The sequence below is a fragment of the Leptosomus discolor genome, chromosome 8 (assembly GCF_034619465.1).
Source record: "Leptosomus discolor isolate bLepDis1 chromosome 8, bLepDis1.hap2, whole genome shotgun sequence".
Classification (NCBI taxonomy): Eukaryota; Metazoa; Chordata; class Aves; order Leptosomiformes; family Leptosomidae; genus Leptosomus; species Leptosomus discolor.
The window spans coordinates 10,545,368-10,566,151 of NC_141398.1; the positions used below are offsets into that span (position 1 = coordinate 10,545,368).

A 20,784-nucleotide genomic window follows, 5' to 3' on the forward strand; every position below is an offset into this window, starting at 1 on the left:
CTACACTTAGTTTCAGGAAATCACGGATGTTCTGACATCAGCATGTACTTGTGAGCCCCCCCCACCAGCAAAAGTCCAAACTCTCCTTCAGTCTCCTTCCTCTGAAGGGTGACAACGTTCAGTTGCTGTTGGTTATTCTTCTGGTACCTCATGGTGCAAAGGTCAGTGTCCTGACTTAGGAGATCTCACCTTGCTGGAGACCATCTGGGTGTCAGAATGCCATTGGACTGTAGAATTCCTGCTTTTTTTAGCATAATTTTTAAAAAGTCTGGGAAATTGGTACTTTTTTGAACCAATTCATACTACTACTGTACAGACTAGGAAAGGTGGAAGAACAGTCAGGTTGTGAAATGAAGCACCCAAAAACTACAAAGTGTCATGACTGAGTTACCTGGTGATTTGATCCTGTTGGGCACATTCAGTGGGACATTTTAAAAACCAGTTTGAGTCCAACTTTATTTATGCTGACAGTTCTTCAGTGCAAATACCTGTGCGAAGCTGTTCATTTCCACAGTACTCGGTACCCCAGACAGCCATCACAGCAGCAGCACTTGCCAGCTATTTTAGCTTCATTTTACAGATGGGACAAAATTCTTCATAGCCAAGTGGCAAGTGCATCCAGCAAGGCAGGTTTAGAAGTCGGGATGCCTTGGTACCTTTTCCCTAATTCAAAGGACTGTTTCTTCTGAGCCAGAACAGTACATAAAATATACAGGGTAGGGATGAAATCCTGTCTCTACAGAAATTAATATAACTCAGACAGTATGGTGCAGATACATATAACCTTAAGGTCTAAGTTATTCTGTTCACCAAACCAAATTGCTTACAAATTGGCAAACTAACAAATATCAGCATTTATCAAAATTAAATCCATATGTTCTTCAAGTCCATGTATCATCAACTACTTCCAGATGTAAAAATCCATGGACAGGTTTAAGGAACCTCAGTCCTGCAGTCAGTTTCCATCATGATTCTCAAAATCAGCACAGCTCACAAGTGCTATACAACAATATTTGGTCACTTCAGGAAACAATACTTGTTGCTTTCCTTAGAGCCAGGTATCCGGTAACCACATCTGAAGGGAGCATGCGAATATAGGCAAATTCTTCAATAGTACTAAATCTCAGCTTGCTCTGGGGATCTGTGTAATTTGCCTGAAAAAGAAATGATGGCAGAGACACTATTCAAATAAAATCTCTAAACAGAATACTAAAAGAAGTGTCTAATTGCAAGACCACAAAACGGTGAGTTTCTTTTCCTAGTAACAGCACGGTTGCTCTACCATGTGACCAAAAGCTTGTACTTTTTTCTTTCTCCTCGTGTTGGAACTTATGAGAAGTTAACAGACCCCCATAAAATCACATTAGAAATGCATTAAACATAACAGAAGGCTGAAATAGTTTCATAGAAAACACCGTGCAAAAGAAATTCTTCAACTCTCTAAACTCACCCTAGCAACTCTGTGCCTCGTGCAGTCTCTCTCAAGGCAGCTCTCCAAAGAGTCAGGCTGCTGCCAATAAATTACCCACAAAGAGGCTGAATTATGGGTGCTCTGATAGCTTTGGACTGATTTTTCTCTTCCTGCATACAACTTAGCTTTTAATTTACTTTAAAGTGGTTGTTAAAGCAAGGGAGTTTCAGCTTATGGTTCTGTGACTGAACTGATAAGAAATTTGAACTCAGCGTTGTGCTCTGGTACAGACGCCTGCTTTCAGGATAGCAGCCTGGCCAGCTAACCCCGGGCTACGCTGGTACCCTCTGCTGTATCTGAACCCTGGGTGCCTGGGAGCGGTGCCAGCTTCCTCCCATCCTCTCCCCTTCCCTGTTGCTACAGAAACCTTGAGCTCGGATGAGCTCGGGGGCAGCACAAGAGGCTGGGCTGAAGAAGGCAGGCTTCAGGGTACGGCCTCTCCACCTTCAGCATCCAGCATGGGCAACGCCCGTCCAGCACTGGATCACCAAGTGCCTGCCAAGGCTCTGAGAGTGTCTTCTGTACCTGTCTTTAGCAGGAGATGGTGGCAGGCTGCAAGGCACGGGCAGAGAGATCCCTTAAGACATTGCTACTAAAAAGGGAAAGGCCAGGAAGAGCTGGAGTGTCCCCCCATCCGTGCTGTTGAAGTGCAGAGCCCTCTGCCATTTCTGTGTTGGAAAGGATCTGATAACCATGGTAACAATCCAGTTAATTGTCTGGCCTGATAGCAGAATTAGCAGAAAATTAAGTGTCACTCGTAGCTTGTTTCTTTACCAAGAAATGCCCCAAGGTTAATTAAATAGAGTCAGCTAACAGTCAAGACATCAATTCATTTTCAAACAAATGGCAAAATTAGGACACTAGGAGTAAGTTTATCCCTGGTAGTAACTTTATGGTTACAGCAGGTATAAATTTATTTTCTTTCACCCTTTAAATCTGGCCTTATGTAAGAAAAAGCTAACCAAGTAGAGACTGCTTTTCAAATGTGCCTGATTCTCTAATAAACCGGCCAAGCAATACCTGCAGTTTCTATTGCGCACCAATCTAAGTCAAAAATACTGTGGCAGTTCTTCCCCTTTCTAATCCCTCGTACTGGGCTGCACAGTTTGCACACCCGAACGTACGGCAGCTACTCACTTCTGCCAGGACTTCAGTCTGAAGACAAACTTTACTGCTACTTCAGCAATAATTAAAACAATTAGAAAAGTGAAGCCTAAGGTGGTTTTGCAAAGAAAAAAAACTGTCATGTTTAGAAACTAAGTCAAAGGCCACAGATACATGCGCTTCAAATACAATAAATTACATTATCTCAATCTGTTTCTATAGTAACAAGGTTGATCCATTTTCAGAAAAGGAAGAGAAATACAAACATTTGAAGGTTTTGGGGTTTTTTAATCTGCTTTACAATAAATTACTTTGTTTTGCATGTTAAAATATCTAAATACTCATCTTGCAAGTTGGGAAATACTAGTTTTATTTTGCACTGTCAATAGAGTAAATGATAGCTTTTGACTTTTAGGCGGCCTTACAAATATAGATTGGCTGCTCTGCTTAGACCATTGGTAAATTTACTTCCATTTGTGTTACACACAGAAAGAGAAGAGGATCAGTAGAATTTAATTGTGGCATTTAATATAACTGCAGGTTATACTGATGAGAGTGTTTTAATACATTTCTTTTTTTTTCCACCTGCTAGACTGTTTGATTCTTCCCTAAATGGGTAACACTAAGGAATTTATTTTACTTTTCTTTTTCCATGGGGAATCCAGCATTCCTGTAGAAAATATATTCTTACACAAATGCTTTCAGATTTTACACAGAAAATACAGGGACATTTTTCTTATAGCAGATTTCTAAAATACTCTATTACCCCACATATCTTCCTACTAGGAAATGATCTTGAAAATATATTTAGAGCTTCTTATGAAACATTTCTAGCTTAGCAATTTAAAGGACATGCTGTCTCAGTTACCTTAATAAAAAAGGTTTTTTTAGACATGTTTTTTTTTTTATCACAGTCTGGAAAAAACCTTGCAGGCCAGGTAAAATAGGAAACTTGACTCACAATGCAATTAAAGGATGGAAAATTAATTTGAAAAAAAAGTGGAAAGACAAAAAAAGGAAACAAAAGCAGATTCATATAGGAAGAAGAGTATTTATACTGAGCTAGAATAGTTAAGAGTATATAAATCACTGATGGGAAGGAGGAGCTGGTAAAGAAAATCTGAGGAACTGAGAGGAAGACTCTTACGCCCTATGGCTGAACTGGCCCTTAGCTGGTGAGGACACAGTCTTCACTCACACCTATAACCTGCCCCATCACCTTGCTCTAGGTGCAATGACTGACCAGATTTGACAAGCATCAAAGGCCAGCGCTGGGAAGCTTTACGCGGTTCCCTGGAGACGGGGCAGTGAAGGGGACTGAGGCCCATCAGCCCCTCACGTGATGTATCACATCAGGTCAGAGGCGTTGCCGCAATGCTGCTAACTCCTGGTGTGAGCGCTACTAGTACTTGCAAAGCAACTCTAAGGGGAGAGGACAGGAAACATGAACACCATTAAGTGACCCAGTATGGAATTCTTGCTGTTTTGGTGAAATCTACTCATTACTATTTCACATGTCCACCTATCCCACCCACCTCCATCCACTGCATCTTTATACAGCGTAGGGGTACTTATGCAAAGCTCCTTACTCAGCTGATCCCTGCTCCTTCTCTGAAAGCAAGCTGCTGTTCTATCAAAGCCATCCTATTACGAGGACAAGACTGTAAGTCTGCCTGGCTGGAGGCAATCATTTTCCCTTGGTTTGTGAGCAGTCTCTTCCAGTTGCTGTCTGCCGGTTCATCTAAGAAGGAGATGTTGCTTTCCCGTTCCCTCTTGAACACCAAGGGTTACCAGCCTCGATCCGAGCAACCACTCCCTTTCCAAATCCTGCTCAAAGGCACAGGCTGGAAACATGCCACCTCCCAGGTGCCTTATTTAAATGTGTTACTTAAAAACCCCAGAAAAGTCAAAGAAAACATATGCTACCAAATCAAGAGTCAAATGTCAGGATGTGCAGGATTACAGTTGGTGTTACAGCTATTCTTTGATGCCTGGTGCTGTCTATCCACTATAGGTCAGTCCTTAATTAAGTAAGTGCTCACCCATTTTTTTTGTAATGGGGACTTTCACCTAAGGCAGTGTACAGAATGCAAGGTGCTGTGTTAACCTGCATCGATATACCAAAGGTGTATCTTCACAGGATCTCTATAAGGTGGCACCAAGCCTGTGAGGTGGGCTAGTGCCCTACAGAGGAAAACCAGATTAAACTGGGGGAAAGGACCCAGAAATTCTGCCTAAGGTTCTTTGACGTTACAAAGTTCTCATTGTTGTAGTTATTTAGTGTAACCATTACTTAACCCTTTTTACAGTCCAAAATATAACATTCCCATTCATTTCAACTGTAATAAACGCATAGGCTTCTGTGAAATAAACCACTGGGGGCTGAAGGTGAAAAGTGAAAAGATATGCTGTTACTAACACCTGTTTTGTTTTAAGTCAAATTATTCATGTCACATAGGAACAGTGTCAGCAGCAGATACAAAATTTTTGTTGGGCAGAACTCAATGAGTGCACTCCTGTTTGTGCCAACAGAATATTTGGGGAATTCAGGTGCCAAATTGTAACTACCGAGACGTTTTGGAGCATATGCAAACCATATCTAAGTCCAATGTGGGGTTAGGGTTTTTTCCTTTTCTTTTTCTTTTTTAACAAAACCATGTAAAAGAGCCCATCTGTGACACACAGGCTATACATCTGCCAGACTCCAAGTTCCAGCTCCGAAGCATGGGGGTACTTGAAATTCTCAAAAGTCCGTGCCAAGTGTCTGCCTCAGGCTGATTTGTTTGAGGGGAAGTTTGAGAGCAATGCTAACAAGTTGTTGTGTTGTTTTTTTTTAACCTGGGCCAATGAATATAATTTTGCCTAATCCCATTCTTGGAAATTGCTGAGCCAACTTTTTAAAACTTTCTCTAAAAGATATAACAAAATAAACCAGCCTCAGGCTAACACTCAGCATGGAACATCTCAGTCTGGGTGGTTAAAGCTTGGCAAAGTTAGCAGTCACGGAGTCCGTGGGCTACCAGCTTTCACTGTAACAATCTAAAGAATCAGAAAGGATGGGGACCAGTGCAGACTCTACAGCTGGGAGAGTGCTGTGACAGGGGCCACCTGGCAGGACAAGGTATTTACCTGTCCTGACACCTATTAACAACCTAAGGATTTTGTAATGGAGTGACAGTATTTGGGGTTTGGCCCTGAATCACTGGACAACTATTAGGCACAAGGCAGAATGGGAACCTCAGCAAGTACAGCTTTCACAAAGGTGTGCACCAGCTTTATTTCATTGTGGCAAGTGAGATGGCAATTTTGAAGAGAAAAATAAAATGCTTACCGGAAGTCCTGAAATGTCCGAATATTTCTTAGCAGGCTTAAAGGAAGGAGGAGCATCAATATTAAAATCTAGAGAGAAATAAAAAGGATAAATTCAGTGGGCTATATATATTTTAAAACGTAAACCCCAAGTGTAAAGAGGTAGCAATATGTCTTCAAAGTGCTGCCTTTACTTTCTGAGGTCTCTATTAACTAGCAACACTAAGACAAAGAACTATGAAGCAGAATTACCTCTGAAAACATTTAGCGCTGTAAACAACAGCCTACCTCTGCTCACCTCTAATAGGAGTTCGGTAAGCAGAACTGCCCTCCCCAAAAGGAAAAACGCGAGAGCTACTTGAAATGTGTTGATTCCTTCCAAGTCTTAATGAATTCCCTTGCAGTCAGTCATTTGCAAGGAATAGCCATTATCATATGCGTGCTGTACGTTAAGATCAGGAAACATTGCTCAAGATTGCAGCTCTGAAATACCATAATCCAGAAAAGCAAAGTAATCTTTTAAATCAGTTAAATCTTTAAGCGTGTACCACTTTAAGCCCAGTCAATGACCTAGAAAATTGTCTGAATGTTTAAATTAAATGCTGGAAATGGCTGTTCTTTGGTGCCCTTTGGATAGCAAGTCTTATTCATAAACACTTTTAAGATACCATTGGTATGTTTAAGAAGTTAAATCCCCAATTTTGGGTATTTACAAAAATATCTTGTACCTGACTAATTTCTTTCCTCCTTCCTGATCTCCCTTGCACCTCATTCAGATGCTATGATCAATTCAAATGTTTCATCCATGTCAAATTTCTAACTCCTCATCTCATAATTCAAATGACGCTAATGCCACAGACAGTTGGTTTTAAATATGCAACTGAATTTCTTTCCCCGCCTTCTTAAAAAAAAAAAAAATCCTGTAAATTTATGGTTGCAAACAGAAGGTAATAGAAATAGCAACATCAGCAGATTGCCAGTTACAATAGCCAGGAACACACAGTAGTCTGCGTTTTTCTATAACAGTTGCGTCTAAAACACTTCAAAAAATGGCAACCTATTTTTGGATAAAGCACCAAGTCTGACAAAAAGTATACGCATATTCTCCACTCCGAAATGCCTCCACTTGCTCAAGCAAAATCTGAGGATCACATTCTCCCTCCAGCTACGTTCAATAGTATCCTACTTCACGATTTGACTTGAAGCATGTCTAGATTAAGACCGCTGCTGTAACCTGGCTCCTGTTAGATGTACACCAGCCAGGGCTGCTCATCAGGACTGCTGACAGTGTAGTTTCGGCTGTGCTGAACTAAGTAGGGGATGTAGGATTTAAATCTCCCAAGAATCTAGGATAAGGAGCTGGATAGGAAGCTTGGGCTGGGGTCTAAGTTACTGCAGGTATGTGGCTTAGCAGAATCTGTTTGAAAACAGCTCAAATACAGCTAATGAAGCAGCAGCCACCCATCAGAAGATGTCTGGGCTGTATGCAGAGGAGGCAGCTCCTCAGCAGCGAAGAGGTGACAAACACCTGATGGGAATAAGGAGCCTCTGACCTGGTTTGGATAAATACATTTCCTTTATTAAACTCTCTCCCCAAATGTATTTGAACTTGGTCACAATACTCCACATTACCTGCTTCCCCCTACTTTCCACCGAGGGCTGGCAGGTGGGATTGGACTAGTCATAAATGTGCTACTGGACCCTGTTCAAGCAGGATACTGCATGCACTGATGAAACAATTCAGGTTTGTTTTAAAGAAAGTTATTTGTGTGGATTTTATTATTTATAAATACATGCAAAGCGTCTAAGCAGCTTACAGCTAGGATCATTTAGTTGCCATGGCAATGCCCTTTCAGAAGCAAGAATTTGTTTTAGGTTCTTCCAAGTTCTGTTCTTCTTGCCAGCTGCTGCTCCACCAATGCCGGAGTGCTAGAATTAAAAATATGGTGTTTAGAGGAAAAAAAAAAAAAAAGAATACTGTTTCAGAGCATGACACTTCTATTTCATAGCCTTTCTGATACGTCTCATCTTGTCATGAACCATTTGTTATCCTCGCTTATTTCATCAGCAGGCTAATATACTGTACACTTTAATCTTGGCTGCAAGAAAAACAAAGCTTTTTGGACTGTGTCAAAGCTACTGTGTTTACGATTAACTGAAGGAAATGAAAATCTGCTTTTTACATGGAAATAGAAAATCAATGTGGTTAGGTTTAGCCTGAGATTACAGGATTCTGTACGTACTTCCCGTTGTATTAAACTTATTACTATGAAGTTGTGTCTAAAATTGTGATTACACGGCTAAATTTTCCCTCTCCTTTTTATGGCGTATCCCAGGTGTAGCTCTAGCTCTTTTACAAATTATCCGTGACTGTAGAGAACACAACTGATCTTGCAAAATGTAATGAATACTACGAGAAACTTTCTGGAAATTTTATTTTTCTTTCAAAGGATAGAAGACAGAAGAATAGAAAAAAAGTAATAAATAGAATGTTGGCTGCCAAGACAATTTTGCATTTCGAAAGGTACACTAATGGAAAGCTTGCCACAGGTACCGTAATGGCAGTTTCAGTTATCAAATGTGATTGCTACAGAGTAATTTATTTATGTCCCTCCAGAGAGAGAAGCTGCACAACACACTGTACTACTTCTAAATGATCAAAAGACACAGATTTACAGCTTTACTTCAGAAAAGAAAATGTTCTTACAATTGGGGAGTTGTTATTTCTGTTAATAATTACTATCTGCCACATCAGTCTCATCAAAACTCAGCAATGTTCTGCAAACACGCTTCTGCTGTGATTGGTTTACAAAGCAGCCTGTTAAATTGCTGAGAACGATCGGAGGAAGGATTCAATGAGAAGCTTTTTTCTGTAGACATAAGATATATTCAGAAAAGCAGCTCACGAGCTGATGATATACCGGGTTTTGGCAATGGACAGAAAGTCCACACAAATGTTTGCTCTGAGGGCAACACCTTAGTAATCTAGAGATTCTTGTAAAATAGAGACTGCTGGAATATGAGATGGAAATAGATGTACTACCTCATTACTAATTCAAATGCATTACATGAATTTTTCCCCAAATCATTGCATAATGGTGAGGGTTTTTTTCAGTAATCTGGTTTCTCAAAAGCAACTATTGGGTCTATATGAACATACGACTCCTAGGAACGGGCTGAGTATCACCTCGCAAACCTACAATCAAGAGGCAACTGCTGCCAAGCACAAACAAACCGAGCTACCTCTGCACTGGCGAAGTTTAGGGAAAGCTGGAGCTCGGACAGGTGGACCTATTCATTGCGCTACAGGACTGTCAGAAGGTCTTTTTCCCCTTCCCCATGCCCAAGGGATGCAAATTCGACTTAGGAAGTTCAGAAGAAGGTAATTTCTTCCTTCTTCTCTGCTTTTAAGTCTATCCTCTGCAGTGAGCTAATGGTTCTAACTGGGGTATATTTGTAAGAGATTAACATTATTTGATTTATTTTCTTCCTTTCAGGGCAAATTAGGCTGGAAGGATGCAAGAAGTCATCCAAATTGTTACCACCAGTTCACACCGACAAAAAGCTAGTTAAAACTCAATACATGTCTTCTCAAATTAGTTAGTGTAATGGGGAGGACGATTTCATGTTTTTATTATAACTTTGTGTTATTTCTGCAGCAGTTGCCAAAGGCCTTGTACATTCATTATTATTTCAAGCACGCAGACATTAGTATCGCCTCTTTGGAAATGGTGACATCCCTCTAAGAACTGAGGGATCAGCACAAGGCCTCATGGCTATTTAAATCCTACACGGAAGCTACAGGGAATGCCTCTGGGCACAAACAGCTTTTCCAATAAGCCCCATTTCTCAAAGACGCTGGTGCTCAGTGGAGGATTAGAGTGAGCAAAGTATACAGTCCTTTGAATGCCCCTCTCGTGACAGAAGACAAAGCAGACACAGAGCAACTTGCAAGTCAGAGATTAAGTTTATACCCCCTGCCAAACCTGTGCTTAGTGAGCTGTGCAATGCCTGACTACTCAGGTTTTATGCTGTGGGATATTGTATCTTATTCATACCAAATGAAATCTGGGATAAAATCCTTCTTTCTAAGTACTGGCTTACGACCAGCAGTCTGAGAAGTTTGTCTAGAAAGCATTTGTACAGTGTGCCAATGAGTTGGCCCTGGCACAGCAAGATAAAAAGATATTAAAACCAAACCCAGCCAGTGACAGCATTGCTAGCTGTAGTCCTCCTTCACCTTCTCCCCCAACTTAAACCTCGGAGTATTTTAGCAGCCTGTATTTCGTCAGCTGTCAGAGTTTACATGACTTCTGAATGCCAGCGGGCCAGGCTTCTGGGGAGCATGGAGCGTTTGCTTCCAAATCTAGCAATTACTGGAAGAACAGACACCACAGGTCTGTTAAGAATTTCAGGGACCAGGAGAGGAGCAAAATGCCAGTTGCTAATGACTCTCTGGCTGATTTCTAGTTCAATTGCTTTGCAGCCTGCCTTGGCTAGGAACTGGGAGAGGGGATTCCTACATTCACAGCAGTTATTAGTCGTTCCTATCTAGCTGTGGTAGTTTTGTGACATACCACACCATAAAACTTCTGCACTTCACTTGATCTAGCAGGTTTTCTGACTTTTCCAGAATTTAATATAATAGTTCTGCCTCTGGGCCCACGCCGCTTTCACGCTATAATATAGTGTGCACTTTGGACCACAGGGTAGCACGGACTTGAGGTGAATTTTTAAGAAATGTCGACCTTTTATTTGGCTGTTAACCTGACTTTCTTAATATTTACGTTAGAAAACTAGAATCCTAGTTAATGTTTTATTTGAAGAGTTTAGAATTTCAGGTTGTTAAAATAATAAACTTACGATGAAGTTTGGATCTTTAAATGGTAACGGCTTGACAGTTGTTTCCACTGACCCTGTGCTGGAGTCTGTGTTCAGAAATTTGTTTTCATTCATGGCCTCTCCACCTGCGCTCTGGAAAAAAAATACAATCTTACTGCTTGTTACTCTGAGCAAGCTTAATCAGAGACAGAGCCCCCTGCTATATTACCTACCTGTGCCATTTTAGCCTTCCAGTCTCTTTTGAATCTTTAAAGATGTTGCATGCCAAGATGGGGAATCATGAAATGGCGTATTTGTCAAGTAATTTACAACTGACACAGAAAGAGGAGGAGGGGAATAGAGTGGCCAAAGCCTACTGAGTAAAACAGCATCGGTTTTATTTCAGCATTAATGAAAGCCACCTCTATAAAGTGCAAGACAGCATGTGAAACCCAAACCAGCAGAAATGTACATTGGATCTATTTCAGAATGTTCCGTGTTAGAGCATTAACAGGAATGTATAAAATTTACAAAAAGGGTTTTTCAAGTTTCTAAAGAAAAATTGATTGATCAGTTTATTCTCCGTCCTTGGCTTCAATCATGCCTGAGTGAGGACTGAGAGAAAAAAAAAATTACATATATTATTTTAATATACAAGCCTCGCAAAATCCACATGGGTACTAGTTGGTGTTTTCTAGGCTTCACTTTATGGTTTATTTATTTAGCAGGAAGTGCAGCTGGAGAAGGTGTGTGTGTGATTGGAAAGCTAAAACTGTTGTGCGGCAGTCTAACCAATTTCTGATAGTTCTGCATGGCTGAGTTTATGTTGGTTTTTATTTCGTGAGTGCCCTGCAAGTCTCCACAGTACCAGAACTAGCCCATGCTCCATACATAAATGTTCCTCATGAAACCCTGATCTATACGGAAGCCCATCAGAACTTAGCGATGGAGCTGGGCAGCTCAGTCAATAGGATTTCATACCTTGATTGTTCTTTTCTTGAAGAACAAAAAGCTTGGCTAAAGCTAAATCAATATTTACTGAACAGGTGGTTAAAATGTTTCTTTACCTTCAGACATATAACACTTAGAGAAAAAAAAAATGTTTTCCTGTGAAAACCTGCACTGCAAAACCCTCTGTGTTGATTCAATACTCTTAAGTAGGAGAAAAAAGGATCATTATTATTAGTATCTCTACAAACTGAGACTATATAGCAAAGGCCATGATTCAGCATATCTGTCTCCACGTGATTAAAGGGAAGTGTTTGTGTTCTTAGCTACATGCACAAGTAATTACAGGATTAGGAACTCGGCAAGTTGAACTCTTCTTTGGGGAAATACATCAGTTATTCAACAGTGCTGCTTTTTAACATAGCAAAGAGAGGTCTTAAATATTCAAAGTATAGTACAAAGAAGCATTCAAGTAAAATAGTCATGTTTCTAGTGTCTTATTAAAATAAAAAATAAAAAATATGAATAGAGATGGTCTATTTTCAAAACAGTCAGTCCTCTGTAAGCTCCTAGTACAGGGGGTACTGCCATGGAAGCAACCTTGAAGTCTGCAGCTTAAACTTGGTTCTTCCCTTGCTGAGGACAACAGTAAAAGGCAGTGACTGTGACAGAAACAGAAGAAATGCAGATGGATGTTTAGAAACATGTGCACTATGTGACAGTGAGCAGAGAAAATACCTTCAGCAATTCCGAGTAAAGTGGCTTTATACAATGAGTTGCTAGATACCAAACTATATACTTGCATGAAGGCTTCCAGAACTTCAGATTTCAGCAGCAAACATTAAAGTCAATCTCGAGAAAGACAAGGCTTGAGATACAAGATTATTTTTGATGAATAAATTATCTCTGATACTGCTCATTATCAGTATATATTCTCTAAGTGGAGGAATCAGCACTTAGAGTTATTCTTCAAAGCATTCTTGCCTTTTATTTGATACTATTTGGTCGGTTTTAAATCCAAACCTTTATTAATTAATTTATCACTTTTGCCCCTTCAGTGATCTTCTCCTAAATACTACGTTACTTATGAAACAGGTTTTGAGTAGCATTTCAACAATATCTCAATACAGTATCTAGTATTTTGAGACAGAGCAAGTAAAAATAGTTAAACGGTAAAGGGGAAGAAGCTTCCTTACACATACAGCCCTTAATTTCTGCAGCGGGGTACACTTAGGTGCTGCACTCACTGACTTCCCTGAGTTTTTCTGTGTGGATTCAGTGCTAACCTTGCTGGCGCACTGGGAAGGAAAGTAAGGAACTGTTCCTGGCAGGACAATTCCTGAACATAAATTCTACACGTCGTCTCTTTTCCGGACCAACCCCTAAGGGATTTCAGGTATTAGTGCTGCTCAGAGTCAGGATAACTCACGTTACAGGCCAGATGTTAGTTTTGTTTATGCCGGTATCCCCTGCACAGCGGCAGAGGCAGCAGGATCCGGAGCAGTAGCAGCTGCTGCTCTTCTGGGCCATGTGGACACCCAAGTCGTCCCCCAGTTCCACGGAGACATGATGCCAGTTGCCAGCAGTGGCTTCTGGACCTGTCACAGAACACCTGAGAGCGGTGGTTTCCTCTCCGAGGCAAACGGTGCAGGCTGGCGGGCAAGACTGCAAAGCAGCTCACGTACCATTGTGGTATGCAACGGGTGCCACGATTTCAGAGCCCTGTGACAGGCTAGGAACCAAATAAACTGAGTACTGTGATCCCAGTTAAATGCTGGGAACCGAGATAAAGACATACTGCAGAGGCATGCCAGTTCCCTCACTCAGCATTGTGTGTACGAAAACTCTGACTTTTAGCAGTAGCAGCAGCACTCTGGAAGACAGATACTCTGCTAATGTGCTTTTCTTTCTGGAAAAACATTAAAGAGTTGAGGAGAAGCACTGCTTCCAGAATAAACTGCTACTGCACAGAGGAGCGAACTCCAGAAAGTACAGAGCTTTGAAATGTTCTTTCCGTGCAGCCTGCAGAAGTCTCAGCTGAGATCCTCAGCAGTTTTATAGCCACAACCTGAAAGGGTCTCACCAATCTACAAATCTCTCCAGCCTATGTTTTAAAATGCCAGGATTTAAAGCACAAGATACATCATTTAAGGTTTCAGGTTTGTTTTTTTTGAAAGTTTTTTAAAGGTGGGGGGAGATGCCAGATGAATTTTAACCAATGTGGATCTACCCTGTACTGCAAAACCCATGTTTTCCACAAGTGAATAATACAGTGATAATACAAAGCATTATTTACAGCCCGAAAGAAGATTCCTCAGTGAACAATTACTGTACAGTAAAGGTAATCTTTAACTTTTAACATCAGTTGAACAAATCGCTCCCAAATGTGCTTGTTTGCTTGGTCGTTTAGTTTGGAAGATGGTTCATTCTTCACTGTCACGTGTTGGGGCACAAGAGAGGAATGACTTCAGCCCCCCTTTGCAGTCCTATGAAGCAATGGCGGTCTCAATGAGCCCAGTGAGGAAGTGCCTGTCACCAGGGAACACGTCCTGCTCAATGTGTGCTGTAACCCCCAGTCACGTGTGGGGCAGCTTTCCCTTCCTGCCCAGTTCACCACCAGTCAGTCCCCAGCACGTTTTCGCTACCCAGCCGGTCTCTTAGCTAACTCCCTCACTCCCAGCATCCCAGGATAATCCCAAATGCTTTGCAGTAGGGCCAGAAAGCAAGAGTATCCATGGGCTGAAACTCTCAATTGCTTCTTTAAAGCTTTATTTTAACTGATCTTGTGATGTTTTGTAACTAAATTGTGTCTTTTAAACAGTGGTTTATGTAACCAGGGCTGCAGCAGTCACTAGGCAGTATCTGTCTTCCTCTATAGTCTGTTGAAGATTATAACCGCACAGACTTTGGAGCGGCTTTACGTTTACAGGGTACATCTGCACTGGCAAAGGCAGGTGTGATTTCGGCAAAGCTGAACATGCTGACGCTCGATTTACCCCAAATAACAATAAAAACACTACAGTAAGGACAGCAGCTAAGCCGTCAGTAACTATGTTCTTCCTTTCCCATCAACTCTTCCTCTGGCTCTTAACCTCTACAGCAGTCCACGCTGCCACCTCTTCTCATGTCACCTCCCTTTGTTCTCCTCCACCCAGTATCCTCCTTAGCCAGGCGTAGAGCAAACTTGACTGGAATGGCATGGTTTCAAAGTTGTAGACAAGGTCAAAGACGTCTTGTAGGGCCATTTGTACAATTTTATTCCCCCTATAAAGCTGTGCTTGTGTGCTTTAGCTGAATTTTAACTACAGCCACGGTGTGACAGGTTGGCAACGTCCTGGGATAGACGGGAGCAATAGTGAGGGGTGCTGCTGCTTTTTTGCATTTCTTTTCACAAGACCATCTATGGAGTATTCAGTGCATCTCAGCTGGGTGGGACACTGTCCTCCCAGTTATGTGCTAGGACTGGGTGACAGTCCCCAAGGGAGGAAACTAGCTGAGGACTGCACTTGGTTAGGAGACAGCAAAAATCCCGGAGCGAGTGAAGGCATGCAGCAAGCCCTTGGGAGTCCTAAGAGGTCTGTTGTAAGAGCAGCCAAGTCCGGCGAAGAGACCTGAGCTAAGCTTTGCTACCTTAATGCTGGTTTCTTTTGAATAAAGCCAAACACCAGGAATGAGACCAGTTTGGACCCTACTGTATATGCTGTCTGTAGCAGGAGAAAACACACTCTGGGAGGCTCCCTAGTCACATACTACTTTCAATCTTATGTTTTGGTAAATCTATTAATTTTTTCAATACATTCTGTTCCAAATTCCCTACCGCAGATGTATTGGTTTTCACATGATTTCCAAAGATTGCTCCATCTGTCTGGTTTTATTTAGGGAGAGGACAAGCAAAACTTGTAGACCATGGAAGCTGAATTCTTTGTTTTGGCTATTTCTAGGTGGAATCAGCACTGTGGGGTTTGGGATGGGTGTCTGTGATGGGACTAAATACCAAGTGGAATTAGCTTATTATGAAAGTGCTTGTCTGAATCATCATTGCTTTTTCTTTTTTTTTTCTCCCAGCAAGGATTAAAACTGCATAACAGAATAACTGATATATGCTGAAGTATCTTTTCTTACCTATTTACTTTTGGATTATATTCTAGAATAGTTTTTCATTATTTTAGACTAACAAGATTTTAGGAAGTACAAAAAAACCCACTAAAAAATATGAAACATAAAAGTCAAAGACGCAAATTTGTGCATTTTTGACAAACTATCACTGTATACCATGCATGTCAGAAAAAAAAATGGGTTTGCAGATCACTGACGGTACGCTATGACCATCAGTGGCCATTTTCACTAGATGTTACAGTTTCACACAGTAAAACAGAATTTAAAAATAGAAGGTAAACTGAACAATGTGTTGGTAAAGCAAAACTTAAATGTATAAATAAATTCTGTAAGAACTGGAAAAAGAGTTTCTAGTTTAAGGGAGCAAAACTAATACTGTAAATATGGATTTTCTCAGTTTTGTTTTCTGCAAATCATTCATTCGTTAGTTTTAACACTATATTGAGTACAGCGATAGCAGATGAAGGTGATTACGCAAGTAGGTTTTTTTGGTTTTGCTTCAGTATTTCTGATACTCTAGCTTTGTCTTATAGCAACGACTAGGGGGTTGTATGTCACTATTGACAAATAAGTAGTGAGAGGGGTCTGGTTCTAAATCAAGCACTCGCACTTGGTGATAATTTCACCCCAAGCACCCAATTTGGCTTGCTGAGGAACCCAGGTGTCTCCAACCTTTGCATGTGAAGGTCAATAAATAGTTTAAATTATTTTTACTTACTTTTGGCAGCTAATTTTCATAATGACTATAGTACTACAATGACATTCTTAATGTCGTTGACACAGTTGTTTTAACTCGGCCTCCGTAATGGTACACAACTAACTATTCCTGTAGCAGGTTACTTCTAAAGCCGCAATACCCAACTTGCAGCAACTTACTCAGCTTTCAGCTGCGTGTAAGTTCTATGACATCCTAATGAAGCTGTGGCATGCAGCCAGGGAAGAAAATGGTAATTTATTAAATCGATGGATAATACCTGTATTTTCACTAGCAGCCAATTACAGTGAGTGAGAACGCCATGTGGAAACGGAGCACGAATGTCACTAGATGACAGCAGCGATGATACGAGCAGACTTTTCAAAACTGGGAGTAGACTTTGAATGTCAGCTATTTAGCAGAGTCCCAGCTAATACTGCTCATACTGGAACATACATTAAGCTGTTTGATTAATGTATTAGCTCTCACTGCAGAACAAGCCTGGCACAGGCTCTTGCACATTCTGAATATTTAATCCATTTAACTTTGCATGATGACATGACAGGAGCCATTAAAACTTGAACACGTACGCTCTGGCAGACAAAAATGCAGCTTTTTACGTTGCTGGGAACAATTCAGAAAGAGAGGTGTCAGAATTAGATGTGCTTAAGCTCAAGTTAAAATGATGGATAAAAAATTTCTCATCACCAACGTTATTAGCATAGTGTACTTCTGAAAGCAAGCTCACTGAAGACTCAGTAACAATGTAAGACCGAAGAACCAGCACTCGCTTGAACAAGATTAACTCTCCATGTCTGAAAGAGAAAGGGCTGCTGGAAAGACTTATCTAGTAACATGTATAAACATGTCTTCCCCATCTGGTTGCATTTTACTCATTCTTGGATTCAGCAGGAAAAACTTCTTCCTTTCCACTCACTAAAATGAAGCCAAATACAATTTCCCCAGCCTTTTCTCTCTCAAGCACTCTGGTACATGGTAGCATATTAGGAATGTTCTCCCTTCACAGAAAGTCCTACCTTATTTTGGGGTAGGACAAAAAATATCTCAGCTTGAAAATGTTCAAATGCCAGGAGGAAAAAGACATAATCTTGCATATTCACAGCAAATTTTGTTCCACAGGGTACTGAAAAACTCAAATTACTAAACAAAAAAACTGAGTAGTAGCCAACTGAAAACAGGTATTAAGTACAGTACAGATCAACGTCTTTGATTTCAAGCAGCCAGTAGGGTTTGCAAGACAGTCATGCATACAGTGTAAATTGGGAGTAAATCCATTTAAGTCAATGGGTTTCATCACTGCCAACTCATCTTAAAGGACAAGGTTCCTGGTGCAGGTTTCTGCTTCCGTTGACATCAAAAGTAAATCTCAAATGCCTGACAACAAAAATATTTTTGTTTAAATTACGACACTGCCCTCAGATGCTGCTGCTGCTGCTTTCACTTACAAAGAAAGGTGAGGGAGCGTTGTTAAAAACAAACATAACACAAAGCTTGAAATTAGATTGTTGAATTAGTATAATAATAGTTTATATTTCCAAGTACATGTCACTAAATGTACTTCAGCTTCTTCTAAGCATTCCCCAGAGGACTTCTGAGTCACGTGCCACTACCTTTCTGCATGAGACTTACAAAATCTGCCCTTTCTAAAGCAGCAGTTCTTTCCCTCTAACTTGCTAAGTATTTCCGCTGAGCATCAAGATTTAATCAGTTATGCAAATTTATTCCAAACATATGACTAAAATTTAGAAATAATCTTGCCTGTTGGGTGTTTAAGAAGGAGAGGGAGGTGTTTGAAGCAGGACATGGAAAACATTTCAGTTGCAATCTAAATAAGTAAAGATAATATGTAAAGACACATGTGCTGTCCAGAAAGCAATCTGTACCTCAAGCTTTCAAACTGTTACCCTGCTGTTCGGAGGTGAGTTAAAACATCTTACATTCCACCTTCCTTCGAAAGGCTGAGTAAAATTTTGCTCATGCACTAAAAGATTGGACTGTCACAAAGTGATGGATGGCTTTTCTGTGTTCTCTGTAGGGCATTTCAATACCATAGACTCCAAGTGCTCTTGATTAAAAGACGACATTCTCATTTAGGGTCCCGTCACTGCCTGAGCTTCAAACCATTATCATTCACCTGCACTGGTGCTTCCAGTGACAAAATACTTACCAAAATGTATAAAATACTAATTACTTCAGTCACTTTGATAGAGGTATAAAACACCCTAAAGCAAAGCTCTATTATGGTGTATGAGGGTTCGAATTCAAAATTTAAAATGCAGCCAAAGGGAGAATAAGATTATAATTACATTCCCCAACTCTCAAACATTTCTTGAAAACCTAGGGAAAAAAGACCTAGCAATTTCATGACACAAGAACTCCCTTCTTACTGGTACTGCTCACTTAAGAAAAAAAAAAATCTAGAAAAAATCATTTACTTTGTTCTCATCAAAATTATTAGACTTTCAAACACAGAAAGAGATTAACAAGCTTCAATAAAAAGCTTTGATTTCTTCTCAAGAGATTTCAGATGCCAAACATGTTTTTCCATTTAAAAACTTTCAAGCACTATAATAGACAAAGTTTTATAACTTACAGATATTCCAGGGAAAAAATATTACTATTTTCTATGGGGAAAAGCCTCAAATAAACTGTAATTGGGACGCAACTGTGAATAGCTTCACACTATCTCAGAAAAGCTTGGTTTAATTTGCATTTGCCACAAAGCTCCCCTTGGCTTAAATACTTGCAAAGGATCTCTCACTTCTAGATTTCATTTGGAGGATTGGGATTGTTCCTTGTTTATAATGTTTGACAGTTTTCTTTATTAAGAAAATTGTAACTTGGACAAATTCGTGAGCTGAATGGCATGCTCAAGCAGCTCTGGAGCTAGAAATTTCAGTATATATGGAATGAAAATGCATGTGTTGGTTCATGCTTTCACCAAGGGTAAAACTGAGCCCAGCTAACAGAATATTTTGATTCCCCAAGAGAAAAGAAGTCTTCTAAACTGATGGGCCTTAAGACTGAAAATGGATGAAGCATACTAGCAAAAATGACTAGAGTAAATCACAATTGAATTTTTATAAAAACTGCCAGTACGTTCCTTTCTTTATCAGAGAAATTCAGTTCAGTCAAGGACTTTGGCTAAACTGCTGCTTCAAGTTTAAAATACACCATTTGATATAGAACAGTTAAGGTCAAAGTATTTCTGGAGAAAAGACCGGAGGACTGGAATATGCTCATGTGCTGTTAACATTGTAATGCTGCTCAGGGAGCATATCAAAATCCCTCTGTCAAATAACAGGCTTCAGCCAAGGCAGGAAAAGGATCCAAGTCCATTCAGCTGCATGTGACTGCACCAGGGACAAGGAAAGCAAAAAGATGTCGGCTCCTATGGCTGACGGGAAAGCAACTCCATTCTGCAAAAAATACTCGTTTCCCGATTCCAGTTTATTCTGTAAAACGCTACCCATTTTGACAGAAAACAACGTTTGAGTAACAAACAAAACCAAACCAATATTTTCCTTGAGGAAAGGCAGTTAGTTTTGAGTAAAGACAGGGTGTATCTTTCTTCCAGAGCTCCTCCTATTCTATCTACTTTTCTTAGCAAAAATAGACCTGAATTAGAATGGTCAAATTTTACATTCAGATGTTATGGACTAACTGGTAAACTGATACAGAAAACAAAACTTTACTTTTGCCTTTGTCCTATTTTGTACACTTTTTAGCACTTCCTTCTGTCTGGATTATTTATCACTTCAAGTAGTTAAAATTCTATTTCTGTTACTTTCTGCTACCTATACCTACTGCTGCCATGATGCATTAGCAAACGCCAGCAGTCGCATGGCAAAGGCTTAGCACTGCCGTCTAAAGGGACTCAAGAAGGTTTTCCATTTGTGTGCAGGTACCTGAGACTGCCATACCCACGCACAAGGTCGGGAAGACAAGCCTTAGGTACACTGACGGATAGAACATTCTATCTTCTGAAGCCACTGAGAACAAAAATATCTCCTTCTCCAAACCTTCAAAAAGTTATCAAAGGCATAATTGTATCAGATGCTCCACAGGTCTTTAAAAGAGGACAAGAAAATAAAATATACCTTAGTTTTTAAAAAATCTTCAGAGTACCAATGCCATCTTTATTGTTTGTCTCACATTGTGGGACAAAAAAAAAAAAATGGCTGTACATGCCCTGAATATTACATCCACTTTCCTTCATTTAGCAAACACCACCAACCATTCCTGCTTTGAACAGGTCTCCTGCACTCAACAAAACTGTAGGTGCCTTACCCTATGGATA

The 20,784-nt window shown here is 40.3% G+C and overlaps 1 protein-coding gene across 1 annotated transcript in view; it reads right to left on the reverse strand.

Annotated features, from left to right (window-relative positions):
- Nucleotides 1-438: 438 nt before the first annotated feature.
- Nucleotides 439-20,784, reverse strand: part of INO80C (INO80 complex subunit C) — a 31,278-nt gene continuing 10,932 nt past the window's right edge. Inside the window, exons 2-5 of the mRNA XM_086469353.1 lie at nucleotides 10,748-10,858; nucleotides 7,702-7,813; nucleotides 5,907-5,974; nucleotides 439-1,154 (exon numbers count right to left, since the gene is read on the reverse strand). Coding sequence (XP_086325479.1) covers nucleotides 1,023-1,154; nucleotides 5,907-5,974; nucleotides 7,702-7,813; nucleotides 10,748-10,840 — 405 coding nt within the window. The 5' untranslated portion in view covers nucleotides 10,841-10,858 and the 3' untranslated portion in view covers nucleotides 439-1,022. The remainder of the gene's footprint in view (nucleotides 1,155-5,906; nucleotides 5,975-7,701; nucleotides 7,814-10,747; nucleotides 10,859-20,784) is intronic.